At 40.8% G+C, this 22,173-nt stretch overlaps 1 protein-coding gene across 2 annotated transcripts in view; it reads right to left on the bottom strand.

Moving 5' to 3' along the window:
* TGFBR3 (transforming growth factor beta receptor 3) overlaps nt 1-22,173 on the bottom strand; it is a 323,902-nt gene that overhangs the window by 56,808 nt on the left and 244,921 nt on the right. For both annotated transcript variants that reach the window (XM_033916770.1, XM_033916771.1), the window contains 4 exons: nt 18,004-18,332; nt 9,828-9,980; nt 5,230-5,373; nt 4,909-5,088 (listed from right to left, as the gene is read on the bottom strand). In XM_033916770.1, coding sequence (XP_033772661.1) covers nt 4,909-5,088; nt 5,230-5,373; nt 9,828-9,980; nt 18,004-18,332 — 806 coding nt within the window. The remainder of the gene's footprint in view (nt 1-4,908; nt 5,089-5,229; nt 5,374-9,827; nt 9,981-18,003; nt 18,333-22,173) is intronic.

Genomic DNA, 22,173 nt, shown 5'->3' with positions numbered 1-22,173 from the left:
AAGAGCAAGCTCTACAGGAGAGATGGACTGCACCTGAGCACGGCGGGAACAAGACTTCTATCAAACAACGTCAAGAGAGGAATAGAACAGGCTTTAAACTAAGAGGAAGGGGAAAGCCGACAGTCGACCTAACGTCGATGATTCGGAAGAAGGTATTACGTGATGATACTAAGGGAATGCAAGGCTCGGAAGAAACAAAGGACAAATTACAGGAGTCGACTAACCCAGAAGAAGTGGTTAGAAGAGTGTACCAAACGAGAAGACACTAAAGACCGAAACACAGGGAAAGGAAATGAAGACACTTAAATGCCAGGATCTAAACTGCATATATACTAATGCAAGGAGCCTAGGAAACAAAATGGGGGAATTAGAAGCCGTGGCCAATGCAGAAGACTTAGACATCATTGGAATCTCTGAAACATGGTGGAATGAGGAAAGCAAATGGGATACAGCACTGCCGGGATTTAAGCTCTATCGCCAGGACAGGTCAGGACAGAAAGGAGGTGGAATAGCCCTATACATAAAAGAAACCATACAATCGACAAGAATAGACACAGCGGAGACGACCAACAAGCTGGAATCGCTATGGGTTAAAATACCAGGAAGAAAGGGACATGAAATAAAAATGGGCCTATACTATCGCCCACCCGGGCAAACCGGAGATATCGATAAGGAAATGGAAGCCGAGATGAAACAAGAATGCAAAAACGGTTGCACAGTTATTATGGGAGATTTCAACTACCCCGGGATAGACTGGAGTCTTGGAAACTCAAAATGCGCTAGGGAAACAGAATTCCTGGAGGCTACACAAGATTGCTTCATGGAGCAGCTTGTTAGAGAACCGACGAGAGGAAATGCCACTTTGGATCTAATCCTAAATGGGTTAATGGGACCAGCAAAGGAAGTGGAAGTAGTGGGACCGTTGGGAAACAGTGACCATAACATGATCAAGTTCAAGGTTGAAGCAGGAATACCAAAAGGAAAGAGAACCATGGCGACAACTTTCAACTTCAGAAAAGGAAACTATGAAGCAATGAGGAAAATGGTAAGGAATAAACTTAAGAACACTTCCAAGAAATGGAGGATGGTAGAACAGGCCTGGTCTTTTTTCAAGGACATGGTGAGCGAGGCGCAAAATCTTTACATCCCCAGATTCAGAAAGGGGAGCAAAAAGAGTCGAATAAAGGACCCGATATGGATGACTAAAATAGTGAAGGAAGCGATAAGTAATAAGAAAAATTCATTCAGGAGATGGAAAAAGGACAAAACTGAAGGAAACTGGATAGAGCACAGGAAGTATCAAAAAGAATGTCACCGTGTGGTTCGAAAAGCTAAAAGAGAGTATGAAGAGAAGTTAGCCAGGGAGACTCGTAATTTCAAACCGTTCTTCAGATATGTTAAAGGGAAACAGCCAGCTAGGGAGGAGGTGGGGCCGCTGAATGATGGAGTCAGGAAGGGAGTAGTGAAGGAGGAGAAAGAAGTCGCGGAAAGACTGAACATGTTCTTTTCGTCTGTATTTACAAATGAAGACACAACCAACATACCGGAACCTGAGCAATTCTTCAATGGAAATCAAGCAGAAAAATTAACATTCATGGAAGTGAGCCTTGAAGATGTGCGCAGGCAGATAGATAAACTAAAAATAGACAAATCTCCAGGTCCGGACGGAATCCATCCAAGGGTTCTGAAGGAACTAAAGGAGGAGATAGCAGAACTACTGCAGCAAATATGCAATCTATCCCTGAAAACAGGCGTGATCCCAGAGGATTGGAAGACAGCCAACATCACGCCCATCTTTAAAAAGGGATCAAGAGGTGACCCGGGAAACTACAGACCAGTGAGTCTGACCTCGGTTCCCGGAAAAATGGCGGAAGCACTGATAAAAGAAAGCATCGATGATCACTTGGAAAGAAACAAACTTCTTATAACCAGCCAACATGGTTTCTGCAGGGGGAGATCGTGCCTAACCAACTTACTACACTTCTTCGAAGGAATTAACAAACAGATGGACAGAGGTGACCCCATAGACATCATATACCTTGATTTCCATAAAGCCTTTGACAAGGTGCCCCATGAACGATTACTCCGGAAACTGAAGAACCATGGGGTGGATGGAGACGTACATAGATGGATCAGAAACTGGTTGGCAGGTAGGAAACAAAGGGTAGGGTTGAAGGGACACTACTCTGACTGGAGGAGGGTCACGAGTGGTGTTCCGCAGGGCTCGGTGCTCGGGCCGCTGTTATTTAATATATTCATAAATGATCTAGAAACAGGGACGAAGTGTGAGATAATAAAATTTGCAGATGACATCAAACTATTTAGGGAAGCTCGGACTAAAGAGGACTGTGAGGAATTGCAAAGGGACTTGTACAAACTAGGAGAATGGGCGACAAAATGGCAAATGAAGTTCAACGTTGAGAAATGTAAAGTATTGCATGTGGGAAGCAGAAACCCGAGGTACAACTATACGATGGGAGGGATGTCATTGAATGAGAGTACCCAAGAGAGGGACTTGGGGGTAATGGTGGACAGGTCAATGAAGCCGACTGCACAGTGCGCAGCGGCCGCTAAGAGAGCGAATAGAATGCTAGGTATAATCAAGAAGGGTATTACAGCCAGGACGAAAGAAGTTATCCTGCCGCTGTATCGGGCGATGGTGCGCCCACACCTGGAATACTGTGTCCAGTTTTGGTCGCCATACCTTAAGAAGGATATGGCGTTACTCGAGAGAGTTCAGAGAAGAGCGACACATCTGATAAAAGGGATGGAAAACCTTTCATACGCTGAGAGATTGGAGAAACTGGGTCTCTTTTCCCTGGAGAAGAGGAGACTTAGAGGGGATATGATAGAGACTTATAAGATCATGAGGGGCATAGTGAGAGTAGAGAGGGACAGATTCTTCAAACTTTCAAAAAATAAAAGAACAAGAGGCCATTCGGAAAAGCTGAAAGGGGACAGATTCAGTACAAATGCCAGGAAGTTCTTCTTTACCCAACGTGTGGTGGACACTTGGAATGTGCTTCCAGAGGACGTTATAGGGCAGAATACAGTACTGGGATTTAAGAGAGGATTGGACATTTTTCTGCTGGAAAAGGGAATAGAAGGGTATAAATAGAGGATTACTGCTCAGGTCCTGGACCTGTTGGGCCGCCGCGTGAGCGGACTGCTGGGCAAGATGGACCTCAGGTCTGACCCAGCAGAGGCATTGCTTATGTTCTTATGTTCATTAGATAATGTATATTTGATTTGATTTGATTTCTTATATACCGCTGTACCGTGAGGTTCAAAGCGGTTTACAATGAAGATAGATTAAAGATACATTAAAATAAAATAAATAAAAATGGTACTTTGGATTTCCCTAGCTGTCCCGAAGGCTCACAATCTAGCTAAAGTACCTGAGAAAACAATAAATAAAAATAAAATGCATGAAGTAAAGTAAATTCCAGTCAGACAATAGGATCTGATGTTAGAAGTTCATAAAGACGATATGCCAAGGAGAGAAAGCTGGTATGCTCCTTGAGCCCTGATGTATGCAGCCAAGCCAACACACACTATTTCAGCCATGAGGTTTCCCAGGAAGTAGTAATGAGTGCCAAAATACAGGCTAGTCATTTAGATCAGAGTCAATGCAATGCTAAAATGCAGGCATGTCATTCGGATCAGATGACCTCTGCAACAGCCAGACCACCGCCACTTTCATCTCGGTGCATCAGCTGCATTAAACGGTCAACTGCCACCATTCTCAGATCCGATATCTAGTATGGTATAGAACCCTGCTGGATATGAGATTGTATAACTGAAATGTTTTTTTCTCTCTGTTGTGAACCGGCCAGAACTGCTGGTAGGGCGGTATACAAGAAAAATAAATTATTATTAAAAGAGAGGACTCAGTACTTCAAAGGTTGCTTACGCTGAGCTCCCAGAACCCACTTTGGACTGCTTCAAAACTCGTTGCCATTTGAATGCCAAAACATGTTGGGCATTGACTAACATCTAAATGATACTGTAGATGACATCAATTCGCATTGCTATCAGAGACTGCTCTACTAATGAGGTTGTATCTTTAGCCACCTGTTTTGTGTTGCTGCTCCTGCTTTTGTGACTTGCTGCATTTGTTTTGTACCTCTTCCTACTGGCATACAAAGGCTGGCACTTTAGTGAATGGATTTTCAGAGATGAACAAAAAACCAAAAAGCTAAGAACAACAGGTGAGCTCCTTACTCCCGAGTCCTGCATCATAGCTATTCATTACAAGACCCCTCTAAATGATGAGGAAATAAGGAAAGAGGGCAGGGCTTGGCACTTCATCTCACATTTTCTTAAGGACTTTTTCCTTCCCCAACTCAGCCCTTAAAAGCCCATCTGGTTACTAACAAACCAATACTCAAAATGATTTAACCAGCCAGAAACAGCTGCCGACCGCTTAAATTGCTTGTTCATGGCTATCTGGTCATTTTCAACATCATTTTACTGGTTATGTCTGCTAAAAATGACCGGTTTGTGCCAAATTTAAAAGTGGCTCTCTCATGGGTGTTCCAGTGGGGAAGTTGTGTTAAGGGCCGATATTCAGCCCCTTACCACATATAACCACTTAAATTAGGCCACAAATAGCAGTCCTAGCTTTATGTGGTTTGGTTTTGGGAGGGGGGTGATGGTTTGAGAGGGAAGGTAGATTGAAGTAATGACTTGGTATAGTATTCAGTCTTAGTGGTGTAGGATAAGGCTTTAGTTTTGACTGTTCTGATCACAATCAGATTCTACATATTGTATTTATGTGAATGTTTGCATTTTCTTTAGGACATTCTGTTTGCATGTGATCTTGTTGTTTTTGATTCTTAATAAAAGATATGACAATGCAGCGGGGGAGGGGGGCAGTGCACTGGAAATGCTTTCTATTTTTCTCACCTCTACATAAATCTGTCCATTTTCCGCAACAGAGAAGAGGCCTTGTGAAGGAGAAAGAAAGAGGTCTGTTTTGTAAAGCTCCATGTTGAAGGTAACATTGGTGACCGGTTCAGGTTCAGGAGGCCATAACACAAAAGGGTCAAAATAAGATCCTTTGTCCTGGCGTAGAGTGCAATTGAACTGAAATAATCAAAAGTAATTAATACAGTAAGAAATTTTATTAAAGCAGATATATTTCACTTTTCTCAAACATTTTACCAAAATTATACTTTGATTTTATTTTTGTACAGCTTCTAACGAATGAAAATCAAAACCACCTACCACTACTATTTCAGGTCTACCTAAGAAAGGAAGACCCATTTCCATTTCATCCGTGTCTCCAGGAAATCCATTATCTCCCGACTCCATATCATCATAATTGTTCGGCCATCCACTTCCTTCAGAATTTGGGAGCTGAATAACAATCTAGCCATCATAGGAAAAGAGAACACTAGCTATCAACATTTGTTAAAAATTCAAATTATTCAGTTGTTTCATGATTCATGTTTTCGCAATTTGAAGAATATGACAAACACTCAAGAAGTGAGGAAATACTCCCAGCAGTTACTAAACTTGAAACTTGAATATTAATAATAATAAACTTGTTCCTTGCCTACAGCAGTATCTACCAGTAGAAGCAGCTTACGCTTACATAAAGTGAAGTAGTTCCCCTCAACTTGACAGTTAGTACTTCATACGTCACTTGGGCAACTGGTTTTCCGCCATCCATTCTTCAAACCAGGACCTCCTCTGACCAGATTACGCAGGCTGGAATGACACTTCCTTAGCTTGCTGCTTGTTGGTTACCAAATATGAAAAGAATGCTGTGCTCAGTGCTCATGCAAGGTTGTAAAATCTGCCACCGCCTATTTATTTTCTTTTTCCCCCAATTGAATATATGTAAAGTCCCATAACGATAGAATCCAAAATGAAAATTAAAGTCAGCCTGTAGGTATATTTAGTGATGTTTCCTCCCCCCCCTTTTTAAATGGCCAAAAAATTCAAAGTGGCAGTGCTAAATGCTCACCTCTCTTCTTAAAAGACGATCTCTCATGTTACCATATTGAACAACAAAAGGTGATTTTACAAGGCATAGGCACTGTTTATGCATTTGAATCTACCACCCCTCAACCTCAAATTATGTCATCTGGTTTTTACCATTTTCCTTTACCATTATGTCCATTATGAAGAGAGGGAGACATGCATGGTGAGGGGAAAGGTTAAAATTGCACATCAATTAAGACTCTATGTAAAGTAACCAGATTTAATTTTCCATTGATATGTAATTTACTATGTTAAGTATTTTCCTATATAATGTAACTCTCTATGTAATGTAACTTGAAATAATTTCCTATATAATGTATCCAGAAATAATTTCGTATGTATTGTATCTCTAGTGTTATCTATTCTATATCTATTAATTTTTTATTTTTTCTTCTTAAAGTACTTTAGCTAGATTGTGAGCCTTCAGGACAGTCAGGGAACTTCCAAGTACTTTTCTTCATTTATTTTATTTTATCGCATCTTTTTTGTATCTTTACTGTAAACTGCTCTGAACCTCACAGTATAGCGATATACAAGAAATAAATTATTATTATTATTATTATAAGAGCTATCAACATATGCAAAGTGGGCCATATGTATAACATAGGGATCCTTTTACTAAACTGTGGTAAAAAAATGGCCTTAGAACATCATTACACAGGTCATTCCTGTGTGCTAAGACCATTTTTTTCCTCTGAGGTAAAATGGCCAACTTTTCTGTTTTCAGTATTAATGGCCATGCACTACTTTTCCCCTGAAGCAGCCTTTTTTTAACGGCAAAATATGGTTCCTTGTTGGGAGATTTTCTATTTTTGGAAGCAAGAGGAGAGGATGGTTATATGAAGCATTTGCGGCAATCTCTGGCAACAGCAGCTAAGTTATGTGTTTGTGCACATGGTTGGCTACCGTTTCATTCTGGGACTAATGGAGATATTAAGTGGAGTTTTTTTGCCTATGATAATTGCAGCTTTGTTTTACTGTTTGTAAAGTGTTGCTGTAATATTTTTGAGGCTTTTTTCTCCATAGTCACTAATGATGAGCAGTCCTTGGGACTCTTACAATAACTTTTTGAATTAAGTGTCATGCACTAATTTTGCCATTAGTGCGTGAGTCCCTACTGTGACCTATTTTGTAGGTGGTAAGGGCTCATGAATCAGTTAGCATAAAGCAATGTGGCTGTGCTAACCAATTGGCACAAAAGACATTAACTCTCCACCCCCCAGCACAAAAAATAAATTTGTTCATGTATATTCAAAAATTACCTTGGAATGCCTCAGCATGCCTTGCGGTAAGGCGCTTTTTTTTTTTTTTTTTTGCTGCAGTATCCCCATAGTAGTGTTTACCACAGTTTAGCAAAAGAACCCCAAAGAGAGGTTCCACTTATGTTATATATGCAGTGACATTCAAAGAGGTTATCCTTGGACGTACAGTTTTGTGAAATCTACCACTTACGTTTTGTGTGCAGGTAACACTAATTATACATATAAAACTCCAAGTAATGCTAAGAAAAGCCACACAGGCAAAGGGGATACCCCTATGTGAATCACCATGAAAAAAATACAAGAGTAGGGATCAAACTAATGCCCCCTTTTACGAAGCCATGTTAGGCATTTTATTGCCGGCCTTAGTGGTATTAGTTCTGACGCTCAAAGAATTTCTATGAGAGATATAATGAGGTGGAATATGAACCCTGTTTGTTTACGTTCAGTCATCAGGAATTCACCCCTCTGAGGAACAGTCATCCCTCTGTCACGAAAACAAAATTTTTGTCTGACCCCCCACCTATTATTTGGTAATTTGGAACAGAATTTATCTGCCACATTCTCACCACAAGGCTTTAAACAACTGGTTTCAAAACCAGCTTTACATATATTCTCTGATGACCGAAGGCAGCTTGCTTTATTGTTTTAAACTGGTTTCCAAACTCATTTATTCACAAGTTAAATTAAGCCTGCACTCTACCAACTTCAGAAAGTAATGAATGCACCAACTAAATCTTGGTACCAGCTAAGTATTTGAACTGGAGGGAACATTAGCCCTCAAAACCTTGTCAAAGAAATGGATAAAGGTAGTCCACAAATAGAAATGATACGTAGCAGTAGTACAAATACAGATATAGATACAAATACAGATTTCGCTCTCTTTTTCCCCTCTCAAGCAGTTTATATACAGCTACTTCAAGCATGAAATGAAGAGTCCGTTTTGCTTTGACTAAAATTACTATTTCATATTAAGTTTTAATTCCTTAATGTTTTGACTCCATTGTAGAAATAGATACATGGAAATAAATGTTAACAAAACACACACACACATATATATATATATATATATATATATATATATATATATATATATATATATGTATATACACACATACATATATATGTATATATACATGTATATGTACACATATGTATGTATATATACACATATACATATGTGTATATATACATGTATAGGTGTATATATAAACACACATATGTATATACATATATATATGTTTTGTTAACACTTATTTCCTTGTATCTATTTCTACAATGGAGTCAAAACATTAAAGAATAAAACTTAATATGAAATAGTAATTTTAGTCAAAGCAAAATGGACTCTTCATTTCATGCTTGAAGCAGCTGTATATAAACTGCTTTGAGTGTGGTTGTATAACTACAAAAACATGGTATACAAGTCCCAAGCCCTTTCCCTCCATCACTTTATCTAGTTGCGGCGTTCGACACCCTACAGGCCTGAGTTATCACACTAGGGTTTTTTTTAAACATTTTGTTTAATAACTGCATATACTGAGTAAGTCCCTGACAAAGTATGCCATATGGAAGAGTAAAGAATGTGCGTGAAAGTTATAGGATATTTACTTATCTAAAACTAGTGTTTCCGCTTTTGTTTCCATTATGCTAGTGTTACTAGCCTTCCTGCTTCAGTTCCATTCTGTGCCTTGCCAATTGAGGCTTCATGTGATGCTAGAGGGGCATAGGGAGAGGTATGGCCAGTAGGAAAAAGGAGGTATTGATGACCCTGTATAAAACTCTGGTGAGACCTCATTCAGAATATTGTGTACCATTCTTGAGGCCGTACCTTAAAAAAGATATTCAAAGGATGGAATCGGTCCAGAGGAAGGCTACTAAAATGGTGCGTGGTCTTTGTCATAAGGCGTATGGCGACAGAGTTAAAGATCTCAATCTGTATACTTTGGAGGAAAGGCAGGAGAGGGGAGATATGATAGTCACATTTAAATGACCTAGATGTGGTGTAAATGTTCATGAGTTGAGTCTCTTTCATTTGAAAGGAAGCTCTGGAATGAGAGGGCATAGGATGAAGTTAAGAGGTGATAGGCTCCGGAGTAATCTGAGGGAATACTTTTTTTACGGAAAGGGTGGTAGATGTGTGGAACAGTCTCCTGGAAGAGGTGGTGGCGACAGAGACTGTGTCTGAATTCAAGAGGGCCTGGGATAGGCACATGGGACATCTTAGAGAGAGGAAGAGATAATGCTAAGCTTATTGCGGATGGGCAGACTGAATGGGCCATTTGGCCTTTATCTGCCATCATGTTTCTATGTGCTAGGTATGGCACAGCAGTGTGCAGAAGGCCATTCTATTTACTGGTACCTGACCCATCACAAAATTAATCCCAGTGGGTGTGTTTCTTTTTTAAATCTAGGGACTCTTGTAGCCAAACACTTTGATAACAAGTGGTATTTAAGCACAGTAACAAGTCTAACAGGTTAGAGAAGCAACCTCTTGATGTATGGCAAAACTTACTCTCTCATTTCTCCACCATTATTAACAATATGCTACTCACGTAGTATCCCTGCAAAGATACTCACAGTGTTATAGTAAATAATATCATCTGAAGCACCAATGGTCTGCCGAGTTCCACAGTCAGCCAACGAAGACTCCAAGATAAAATGGGTGCTGTTCATCTTCGCTCGGCAAGCAGGATCATGGAGGGAAAGCTCAGTCCCCGTGTATCCATTGGCCTAAACAACAACAGTAGGAATTCTATAAGTGGGTGCCTAATTTAGGAAATCCAGATGCTGCTGTCCTGTAATTGTCTGTTGCCTAGGTTCAGTTTAACCTTGCTGTACACCACCAACATGGGCGAATTTTCTTCCTCGCCAAAAAAAGATGGTAAATAAATCCATTTAAATAAATAATTCTACAGCAGCGTCTGTATAGAATACTCGTGCAAATAGACATCTACGTCTCTACGAAGTGGTAGATTTAAACCCACCTGGAGAAAATATTTGTTCACTCAACATGTAATTTAATTCTGGAATTCATTAGCAGGGTTTAAAAAAGGTTTGGACCATTTCCTACAATTAACGTCCAAAACCCATTATTAAGATGGACTTAGGAAGTCCTCTGCTTATTGCTAGGATAAGCAGCATTAAATATGTTTTACTCCTTGGGATCTTGTCAGGTACATGTGACCAAAGTGGTCTACTGTTGGCAACAGGAGGGTGAGATGATGAACTTTTGGTCTGTCTCAATAATGCAACTCTTATGTTCTTATGTACAATTAGGTGTGCCCACTTATGCCATGCCAATAATAGGTATAAATATGCTTTACTAACTATGGCAAATTGTAACCCATATTAGATCCCTAGTATGTGTTGAGTTAGGCTAAAAACTTGTGTTGAAAAAAACTTCGCAGATTGTAACTTGTTAACTGTATATTATGCATGTTAACCTGTAACCCATTCTGAGCTCTTTAAGGATAACGGGGCAGAAAACAAATGAAATAAATAACTGTGCATACCTAACATGAGCTACTGTATCTAGTAAGTTATGTACCTGTGGGAGCCCTGTTTATGCCCTATCCCTATGGACGTCACCCCTCCCCCCCAATCCACTGTATTTGCACACTAAGCAAGTTTCAAGTTTAATGGTTATTTGATATATCACCTATCGTAATACTAAGCGATTATACAAAATATTTAAAATAAGGGGGTACGCAACAAAAATACATATTATCAGTTACAAAGACAGAACGGACTAACATGGCAGAAAAGGACTAAGAGTGAACTACAATAAGGCAAAGTAAAGGAGAGAAAACAAAAAAGAAGGATAGAACAAAGGGGGAGAGGAAAGTAGGAGATTAGATCATTGTTCAAAAGCGTCTCTATATCAAAAAAGCTTTAAGAGCATACATATACCCCTGAATTCTACATAGGCTGCCAAGTTGGGCCAGATGCATCTGTAAACTATTTAGCCAACTGGATGCTAGAAATCTATTGTTGCTGTTAATTTAGTTAACTGGCACTAATTTGAAATTATGTGCTCTTCTGCCCATGTGCTATTCTATAACTCTGCTTGCCCAAAATGTCTTGTTTGGGGCATGGTCATGGGTGGGGCGTGGACAGGTCAGGGGCACTCCAAAACTTTAGGCGCAATGTTATAGAATATCAGGGGGGTTATGCATCCAACTTGCTCGCCAGGATTTAAAATGGTTTTCACAGGCATAAATCTTCATGCCCAAAGTTGGGTGCGGGCATCCTCTCTAAGTGCTCTCCTATAAAGGGCACTCAGCCCACAATACCCTTAACAGAATAGCACTTAGTGAAGATTTTTCCCAGTGCCTATATCTGAGCGGCATTTACTGAATCTGGCCCACAGCACTTATGAGTGTTAAGGCCTGGATTTTTGAGTCAGAGCTGATTTTGCTAGGTGCCGGTAGGCACCCATACCTCCGCTAAAAACACCATCCAAATAGCATTTTTAACAGAGATTTGAGGCGCATACCGTCGCCTAGAAAATCGGCACCAGAATCGTGCCTATGTAGGCACTTTGGGCCACTGAACACCAAATAGGCATGGCCAAAAACAGAAGTGGCATTAAGCTGCCTAAAGTGCCTACATAGGCACGATTCACATGAAGATAGGCACCAAAAATGAAGGCCTGGAAAACCCTAGCCTATGTTTCTAGCGCCTAACTTTTGCATCAGCGCGATTCCAAAATCGACAGCAATGCATGACTGACACACAATCAGCAGCTGCTTTTAAGGTAGCTGCTGAGATCGGCACTGGTTCGAGAATCCGGGCCTAGGTGTACATTCATCCATGTACAACAATGGAACCTTTACACTACAAGGCTAAAAAATTTGACCACGTAACTCCTCTCTTGAAAAAATCCCAAGGATCCAAGATGGCTGCCGCTATCTGAATGCTGCCAGATCGTCTGAGAGTGTTTTTTCTCTTACCCTTCAACGATGCCGAAAAGACGGGGCAGAAGCGGTGGTGCCTCCCAGCGATTAGTGCCCATAGTTCCTACAATCGAGGACATTTTCAGACGCCTGCAAACGGAGCCAGCTGCTTCGGGGAATCGCTCGTTGAGAGTGCCGCCAGAGAGGAGTGCCTCGGCAGAAACCCACGGGCTAGACGTCACTCTGAGCCCCGACGTCAGGACGCCTCCCCTCCAGCCGCTGCTGCTGGGAGCCAGCTCACCGCGAGAGGAGAGTGTGTCTGAAGAGGCAGTATTCTCCCCTCGAGAGGCCAGTGAATCGGAGGGCTCGCTGCAGGAAATGGCTCAAAAGGACTTGCTTCTTTTGGAAAAACCAGCAACCGGATCATCTTCTGCTATGGAGGAACAAGGCACTGGGGAGGTAAACCAATCACCTGAGCCTGCTTATACTACACTAATAGTTCCTTTTGCTCCAGTTAAGCCCCCAGAAGTTACACTAGATTCACTTTGGGAATTAGTACTGGCATTGGGGAATTCCTTGAATCCCCAAATTAAAAATTTAGATAAAGAATTGAAAGACCAGAAAGAAGAAATAAAAACTTTGAAAGAGGATATTAAACTATTGAAATCAGATATGCAAGAAGAAAAGAAGGATATAAAAATGATTGGAAGCCAACATGATCTACTTGTAAAGGATAATTTGATTATAAGGAGAAAATTGGAAGTACTTGAAAACAATAGCCGGATTAATAATTTACGTTTAATTAATTTTCCAAGGGTTCCGTCAATTTCCCCAAGTGAAATGATAAAGCGTTACTTTCTGGAAATACTTAAAAATTCCTGAGAACTCTTTACCACCTTTGTCAAGAGTGTATTATCTACCTACAAAGACTCAGGATTCTCAGAAGAAAGAAGGTGTTGGAAAACCTCAGGAACTTTCCCTGGACGTTTCCACTTTATTGGAACAATCAGATAGAGAAGTGGCTATTTCAGCCACTCTCTTATTGTCTGTGGCTTTGGCTCCAGACAAAGATTGGATCCTTAAACTTTTCTTTAAAAATAGATCCAGAGACTTCCTGGGTTTCCATATTCAAATTTTTCCTGATGTCTCTAGGGAGACTCAAAAGAGAAGAAGGGAATTTCTATTATTGAAACCGGGTGTGACTCAAATTGGTGGTTTATTCTTCCTCAGATATCCTTGTAAATGTGTAGTGAGGTATCGTACTTTAAAATATGTGTTTTTTGAACCGGCTCAGTTGACGGCTTTCCTCTCCAATAAGCGCCTTGAAATGGAATAATATCTAAGTCCGAGTAATAATTTAGCTCTGTTTCAGCATCAGATAGTGAGCTTTCTTGTTAATTATTAGATGGTTCAATCACTCCTATTTCCTAATCATGGATCCTAATAAATTGAGGACTAGTGTGTGATTAAGTAGAGAAATAATTTCCTATTATAATTTGAATTATTTTTTTGGATGGTAATTTCAATACTATGTTATCTTAATTACACTTTCTGTACAAGATGATATGCTTGTTAATTAATGTGAAAACTTATAAATAAAAAATAAAAAATAAAAAAATCCCATTGGTTTCCTATCCTCTCTTTACGGAGAGGGTGGTGAATGCCTGGAATGCGCTCCGGAGAGAGGTGGTGGAGAGGAAAATGGTGATGGAGTTCAAAAAAGCATGGGATAAACACAGAGGATCTAGAATCAGAAAATAATGGTAAATATTGAAGAACTAAAGCCAGTACTGCGCAGACTTACAGGCCCTGATTCTCTAAAAGTGCGTCCCGATTTTAGGCAGCTGTAGGCGTCCTACAGCTGTCTAATCAGCCAATCGGGATGCACGTTTAAAAAAAAAAAAAAATGCTCCCCAGGCAGGCCGCCTATATTGAAGGCGAGGCCCGCAAGACACCTAGGCCCTGATTCTGTATAGGACGCCCGGGAGAGGCGTCCTATTCAGAATCGGCCTAAACTAAACCCCGATTCTGTAACCGGCGTCCATGTTACAGACGCGGGTTAGAGAATCGGGTTAGATTAGACACGGCCCGCTACACTTATTGCGGCAAGGGATCTCTCTGCCGCTATAAGTATAGCGGGCCGTGGCCTCCTGACCGATCACTGGCAGGAGGGTGCCCAAACCCTCCTGCCCGAAGACGCACCCCCCTCCCCGACACTACCGACCACCCCCCCGACACTACCGATCGCCCCCCCCCCGACAATATCGGTCGCTGGCAGGAGGGTGCCCAATCCCTCCTGCCCGAAGACGCACCCCCCCCCTGGCGCTAACAACCCCCACTCCACCAAACCTGTTCTTACAGATGGGTCTTGCACGTCGAGCAAGCAGGCCCGCCTCGTCGAAATGAGGCGGGCCCGCCCCTTCCCGGCCCATCCCGCCGAAGCCTAAGGCCTGATTGGCCCAGGCTCTAGAAGCCTGGACCAATCAGGCCTTAGGAATAGCGGGTCCGCCCATCCCTACTAAGTCTAAGGTCTGATTGGCCAATCAGGCCTTAGATTAAGTGGGGATGGGCGGACCCGCTATGCCTAAGGCCTGATTGGTCCAGGCTTCTAGAGCCTGGGCCAATCAGGCCTTAGGCTTCGGCGGGATGGGCCGGGAAGGGGCGGGCCCACCTCATTTCGACGAGGCGTGCCTGCTTGCTCGACGTGCAAGACCCATCTGTAAGAACATGTTTGGTGGAGTGGGGGTTGTTAGCGCCGGGGGGGTGCGTCTTCGGGCAGGAGGGATTGGGCACCCTCCTGCCAGCGACCGATATTGTCGGGGGGGGGGATCGGTAATGTCGGGGGGGGGCGGGCGGTAGTGTCGGGGGGGGCGGTCGGTAGTGCCGGGGAGGGGGGTGCGTCTTCGGGCAGGAGGGTTTGGGCACCCTCCTGCCAGTGATCGGTCAGGGGCCACGGCCCGCTATACTTATAACGGCAGAGAGATCCCTTGCCGCGATAAGTATAGCGGCCGCGTCTACTTACAATGTAGACCAGCATTTTGCTGGCCTACATTTTTAAGCTTCTCATCTACTAGGGAGACGCGTAGGGCCGCCTAGGTTCAGCCTAAGGCCCGCCTAAGGCCCTTAGACGAGCTTAGGCATCTTGCGGGTCTCCCTAGGCTCCCGGAGGCGCCTTCAGGCCTGTCTGGGGAGCATTTTTTTTTAAAAACGTGCATCCCGATTGGCTGATTAGACAGCTGTAGGACGTCTACAGCTGCCTAAAATCGGGACGCACTTTTAGAGAATCAGGGCCACATTGTCTGTGTCTGTATATGGCCGTTTGGGGGAGGATGGACTGGGGAGGGCTTCAATGGCTGGGAGGGTGTGGATGGACTGGAGTGAGCTTTGACGGAAACTTCAGTAGTTGGAACCTAAGAACAGTATCAGACAGAACTTTAGATTCTTGCCCAGAAATAGCTAAGGAGAAGAAGGAAAAAAAGCAAAACAAATTTTTAGATTACATCAGGTTGGGCAGACTAGATGGACCATTCGGGTCTTTATCTGCCGTCATCTACTATGTTACTATGTATCCATCACCGTGTCAGTTATAAAACACTATTACTGACTTTTAAAACAAGGAATACTGGCCAACCGGAATTTATCAATGAGCTCTTGATACCGTATACTTCATCATGTCTTCTTCGTTCCTCTCTGATCAAAATCTATTAGCAATCCCATCCCTGAACCATATAAATACTAGAATAAACACTATCTTTTCAGTAGTTGCCCCTTTCCTCTGGAATTCAGCACCGAACGCTCTAAGAGAGATAACAACCCTTGAGAAATTCAAGTCATTTCTTAAAACTTTTCTTTTTAAAGATGCTTTTCAAGTTTGAATGTCCTTTTAAGGATTTTTAAACTTTTTCTTTTTAGTCTATTTGTATTGGACCTACATGTTTTTAACCCTGTCCTTTTGTTTTCTCCTTTGTACTTCACTTTTCTTTAACTACTGAAGTTCTTCCCTTTTCTCCATTTGTACCTGTTTGTCCAGTAGTGTACCTTATCTTTTGTTTAATTCTGTTCATTGTATTATTACATTACATTAGTGATTTCTATTCCGCCATTACCTTGCGGTTCAAGGCGGATTACATCCAAACTAAAACAAAAATTACATTCAAAATTTGAAGGAATAGAATAAGCGATGACATAGAATTTTTAAGGTAATATATATTGGGTAAAGGGTTACCAAAGGGAAGTGGAAGTCTTTAGGAGATAAGAATAGGGTGAAATTATGGGTTTTAGATAACGTTTGGTAGATAAGAGTATTAGTGAGATCTAAGGGTAAACAGAGTGTTGGATATTGGGTTGGGATTGGTTGTGCTGGATAGGCTTTATGCGTTTTTTGAAGAGTAAGGTTTTAATATCTCTCCTGAAGCCTTTGTAGTCTGTAGTCGAAGATATTATCTGTTTTACCCTAATTGTTTTTATTGTATAAACACCTTGAAATAAATGATAAGGTGATATATCAAATCATTAATAAGCTTGAAACTTGATGTAACCTTCCCCATGTCCCTGTATGGACCTCTTACCTTGTAGATCACCTTGAACCTGTACTGGGATAAGTGCGATTCAGAAATTCTGATTAGATTAGATAAATGCAAGTATTTTGTAATTTTAGCTAACAAATGGCACTTACATTTAGGCACTAAAGGCCAGATTCTCAAAATAGTGTCGTTCATGGTGGCTGCCTAGAAAACGCAGTGCCATGGTGCTATTTCAAGAATTGCGACCATGGCAAAAATAGTTGCTGGAAATGTAGGCGGGGGCCTCAGGATACACCGAGTCATGGGAAGCTTCCCCATAATAAGCAGCCCTTTCATTTTGACTGGTTAATCAGTGGAGATTTCGGCAGTTTTAAGTTGCTGTACACACTACCGTGATCACGCTAGTGTTGCACAAGTTTAACTTAGAACCAGTAAAAACCATCGCAAACCACATTTAGCGTTTTACTATTCTCACTAACCCCCTCTTTTTCTAAGATGCGCTAACCAATTAGCGTGCGCTAATCAAATTAGCGCACGCTAAATGCTAACACGTCCATAGACTAACATGCACGCGTTAGCGTTTAGCGCGCGCTAATTCGGTTAGCATGCCTTAGTATAAGAGGGCCTAAATTTTTACCACCTTGCAAGTCAAACAATTTTTTTTGAAGACAAAAAAAGGACTGCAGAATTCAATGTACAAGGTGCGGGAATGTTTATTAAAAATCTATACAAAATTGTAATCCATAGAAGTGGCTCTCATATACATGGAGTACAGACCCAACACAGAAGAAGTTTTGCTTTTGACTCGCAAATTTTAATTGGTTTGTACAACTACGTTGTTCAGCACATGACTCTCTATCTGTGATATATAGGATATTTTGGACCCCTGAGGAAGGAGTGTTTCTCCGAAACATGGACCATGTTGGGGTCTGTACTCCATGTATATGAGAGCCACTTCTTTGGATTACAATTTTGTATAGATTTTTAATAAACATTCCCGCACCTTGTACATTGAATTCTGCAGTCTTTTTTTGTCTTTTGGTGTTTGCTTTTTACTGCAGACCTGTTGGATTTCTTTTTGTTTTGCTTTGTTAAACAATTTTTTTTAGCACAAGTCTTACTGTAGAGGCCTTAGACACAGAATTTTATATTTCATATCTAAAGCCTATTTGTGAAACAGCTTCACGTGAAAAGACAAACTTGGCATCTGTCATCGTATTCCGGAATTAAACAAAAGAAGTATATCTAACCAAATATGTTTTATGGCATGGGATATTTGTTTCCCCCCACAGATTTCACAGAGCCCCCTATAAATAATTTCAAAAGAGCACAAACCTGCAGGCTCTCCCTGTCCACAGCTACCACCATTTTCTGGTGGTCACATTTGACTGATAACGCTACATTGATACTTCCTTGCACTTCTTCAGGCTCTTTAGGTTTTGGAAACAACTCCTCAATGCCCCCTCCACGTACTATCCTGTCCAGCATATCTTTCATGGGCGGTGTGACCTCCTCCACCTGGACAATCCTCTCTCTGTTTCCATGGAATGGAACGATAACACCAGCAGCTGGAGTGCGGGCCTGCTCTGGGAGCTGAGAGTTCATTCGTAAAAGCTCTGTGAGCTCTGGAGGAATTGAATATTCTTCTTCATCATTCATCTCCACTGCACAGGAAGAAAGTAAGTTTAACATGTGAGAAATGCCTAGCAACCAACCACAGAGGTTTAGATGTCAGGATCACCAAAAGTTTTCAAGGCATAATATCCGCACCACAAGCCAGAATGCCACAATTTTATATGGCTTAATAAAGATGTGGTTTTGAAATAATTAACTGAGATGAAAGGGGGGATTAGCAAAGTATTTTAAGGAGTAGGGTAACAACTGTTAAAGTGAGTTCTAAAGGGAAGACAAGAAGGGCAATAGGGTTGATTGGTTAAAAGAATTAAAGGGATGAAGAGAGGAATCGGATGCAGACAGGAACTTTTGGCTGGCTCTGTGTGATGAATTGATGGAGGATGATAGTTGTGTAGGGGGATTTTTGTGAGAGCAAAGCTGAAGAATTCCCACCCTCCCAACCTTGTGGGGAGTTGGTTTTTTTTTTTAAAGGATATTATGGAGGGAAGGATATTTTGTTTTGGTTTGTTAAATTTTTTACTGTGAGGAGCGGGGTTTGGGATGGAGGAGAATTTGGGGAATTGCAACTGTGGAAGCATAAGGAAATTCTATGTGGTCTTCATTATAAAATGGGATGTGATGAATTTAAAAAATGAATAATGTACCTTCCACCCCCCCCCCCCATCTCTAGATCTTTTTGTTAAAAGACCTGAACCTGGAGAATTAATGCATTAGGGTGGTCCAAAAGGCTATGGTAAAAATTCAACCTTAACAGGACATGCCTCCACAAGTCTGAATATGTTCTACCTTGTGTAGATAAGATACGATTAAAATCTGAAGTAGTGTGGGAGAAATTTAGAGGTCACTCATGGTCCAAAAATATCATCATAATGCAGCTGACTATTCATAACAATGGGGTAATGTGGTTAGAAACTGATACTTACTTAATATTGGTTGGAACAGTCTCCCAGAAGAGGTGGTGGAGACAGAGACTGTCTGAATTCAAAAGGGCCTGGGACAGGCACATGGGATCTCTCGAAGAGAGAAAGAGATACACTTCTCCCTCCGTATTCGCGGTTTCAGCATTCACAGTTTCGATTATTCACATCAGCTTGTATAGAGAAATCGCTGATTCCAAGCATTTACAGAGAAAATCGCCGATTCCCAGCACTTTCTTCACTGTGTTTTGTCTCTCCTTCAGGAACAGGCCAGGTCTCCCACCATGGTATTCGCGGTTTCAACATATTCACGATAGTTTTTAATAGAAAACAGCGAATAACATATGAAAAAGTTATTTGTGTTTTTTCTGTATCTGCGGTTCTGTTAATCCCCTATCACAGCGAATACGGAGGGAGAAGTGTAATAGTTATTGCGGATGGGCAGACTAGATGAGCCATTTGGCCTTTATCTGGCGTCATGTTTCTAAGGATACTAAAGAGCTATTCTTTGAAGCTGTTGTTTTTGACAGGAAGAACTTACAAGTTGTACTAGTACTGCTACAAAGCAGAAAGTTAATTTAGTGATAAATAGGCAGTTGAAAACCACATTATTTATTTTATTTTAAAATGTTTATTCCGCTCCAAACCTGAGCAATTACATATAAAACAAATATATTAAAAGTTCACAAATGTTAACAAAATTTAACAAGTATAGCGGACAGTTAGCTGCAGTTAGATTATTCAGATAAAATATAAAATTTACTTCCATTACAATTGTCTGCCTAGAACTCAAAAAGATGTGTACCCAGAACCCTGCAGGAGTTAATAAAAAGCTTTAACAAAGTAGATAGTTAAAAGTCTAATAGATGCTGGCATTGTCATATTGATATAGGGACCTTGGATCATCTGTTGTATTATTGTCCATTGATACTTAATTTCTGGAAGTCAATTTGGGGACAAATAAATATTATTCTTGAGTCATCAATCCCGTTAACCTACGAAGCCATAATTTGTGGTACAATATTGCATATTAAGCCTTCTTTAGATAGATATAAAAGCCAGCTCTTCTTGATTATGACCGGAATAGCCATCCAGATGATTACTGGAAGAGTTACGAAAGAATTAATTATACATTTTGGTGGACAAATATTTGTTCCACGTATAAATATGAGAGAATGAATGCGGAGTGTTTGGGGTCTAGTATGATATTCAATAAGATGTGGAGCCCAATGACTGCATATGTTTAATTGCAATGAAAGTCAGGTATCTCCCTTTTTATAGATTCCCTACACATCCGGGGGGGGGGGGGGGAGGAAGGTATTTGGGTTTGCTAAAGGTATTTATCTATAGTATTGTAATAATATATGTTATGTGCAGTGTAATAGTTATGTGAGGAAGGGAGGGAGAAAAGGATTGGTAATGTATTAATTTTGTGTATTTTAGGTGCGTTATGTATAATGCTTATGTTTAATATATTTGTATTGCACTGTCAAAATTTGAAAATCAATAATTAAAAAAAAAAAATGAAGCTTTAACAAAAAAGTGGGTTTCAAACAATTTCTTAAAAACCATCATCTTGTTACTTCAGAACCTCAAAAAACCTGGCAGGGAACTCCACATGGACCAGCTACTATTGAAATAGCTGAAGTCACATTTTAGTATAAAAACTAAGTAAGAATGTCAAAGACTAGAAGCAGTCCTGAAGTATGGCTGCTAGGGAAAAGTCCAGTTCATATCTCCCAACCAATTGATGATGTACTTACACACTGACCAAAAGGCTGTTTTGAAAAAGGCAGCTCATCTGGCTATGTTCAAGGTCTTGGAAATTTAGCAGCATGCAAGAATATCATAGTAGTGAACAGACTCAGGGATTCACATATTGATGAAGCTTTATGATGAATATGAGAAGCTACAAGTTTCAAGTTTATTCATAGCTTGATATACCGACCATCACAGTATCTGGTTGGTTTACAATAATAGGAATAATAAAAAAAAAACAACAAACGCTTAAAATTACTTAAAATGAATAAAAATTAAAATAAGAGTAGGGGAAATGGGGCCAATACAAGGTTGTAATTTTGGACAGGTGGGAGAACAAGAGGAGAGAGAGGGAAGGGAGGATTTTAATTACATTGTATAAAATAAAAATAAAAGGAAGGAGAGAGGGGAGGGTTAAACAGAGAGGGGAGGGTTAAACAAGAAGGGAAGGGGGATGTCGCTTCCTAAATGCGATTCTCCAAAAGCAGCAACACAGACAATGGCGTAGCAAGGGTGAGCAGCATCCAGGGTGGTGAAGCCTCTCTCCCGCCGTGTGTATTTTAAATTTTGGTGTGAGCGGCTACCAAGCATTGGCTTCGGCGCTCTCTATGATGTCACTTTCCAGGCATGGGTCCCAGAACTTGAGTCTAGTCTTACCTGTGTACGTTCTGGTTCAGCTATACGTAACAGTATGTACTTTAACTTCCTTCCATGTGCATTTGCTCACAATTCAGGTTTAGATGGAAAATTAATATAAATTCTGTACTTACATTTTATGTATTATAAATCATTGAGCAACCTCTAAATGTTCACTAAAAAGCTTACAATTTGGCACAACTAACAGTGGTCAGACAGAGAACAAAAATAAACTAGTGGAGGTCATATCCCATGAACTTGATATTTTTGGACAAACTAAAATGCATGTTGTTGATATGATGTAGGATGGGTTCTTCCTGTTCTGACTGGATAAAATTAAAAGTTGTCTCCTATATAAAAAGGTTAGTGTCATATAGCGGTATAGCAGTTTAGAGAACCGTTTGCTGATAAAAACTTCTGATAGAGTTATTCTAGCTCAAAACATGAATTCATGTTGGACTTATATCTCAATTTCCAGATGTGAATGCAGCGATTGGAAAGATAAAAACTTCATTTACACCTTGCTGATTGAGCAACATTTTTTGAAAAGATTACAGAT

Source organism: Geotrypetes seraphini, chromosome 12 (assembly GCF_902459505.1).
Source record: "Geotrypetes seraphini chromosome 12, aGeoSer1.1, whole genome shotgun sequence".
In the NCBI taxonomy this organism is placed as follows: Eukaryota; Metazoa; Chordata; class Amphibia; order Gymnophiona; family Dermophiidae; genus Geotrypetes; species Geotrypetes seraphini.
This window is presented reverse-complemented; position numbering and strand designations above follow the sequence as displayed.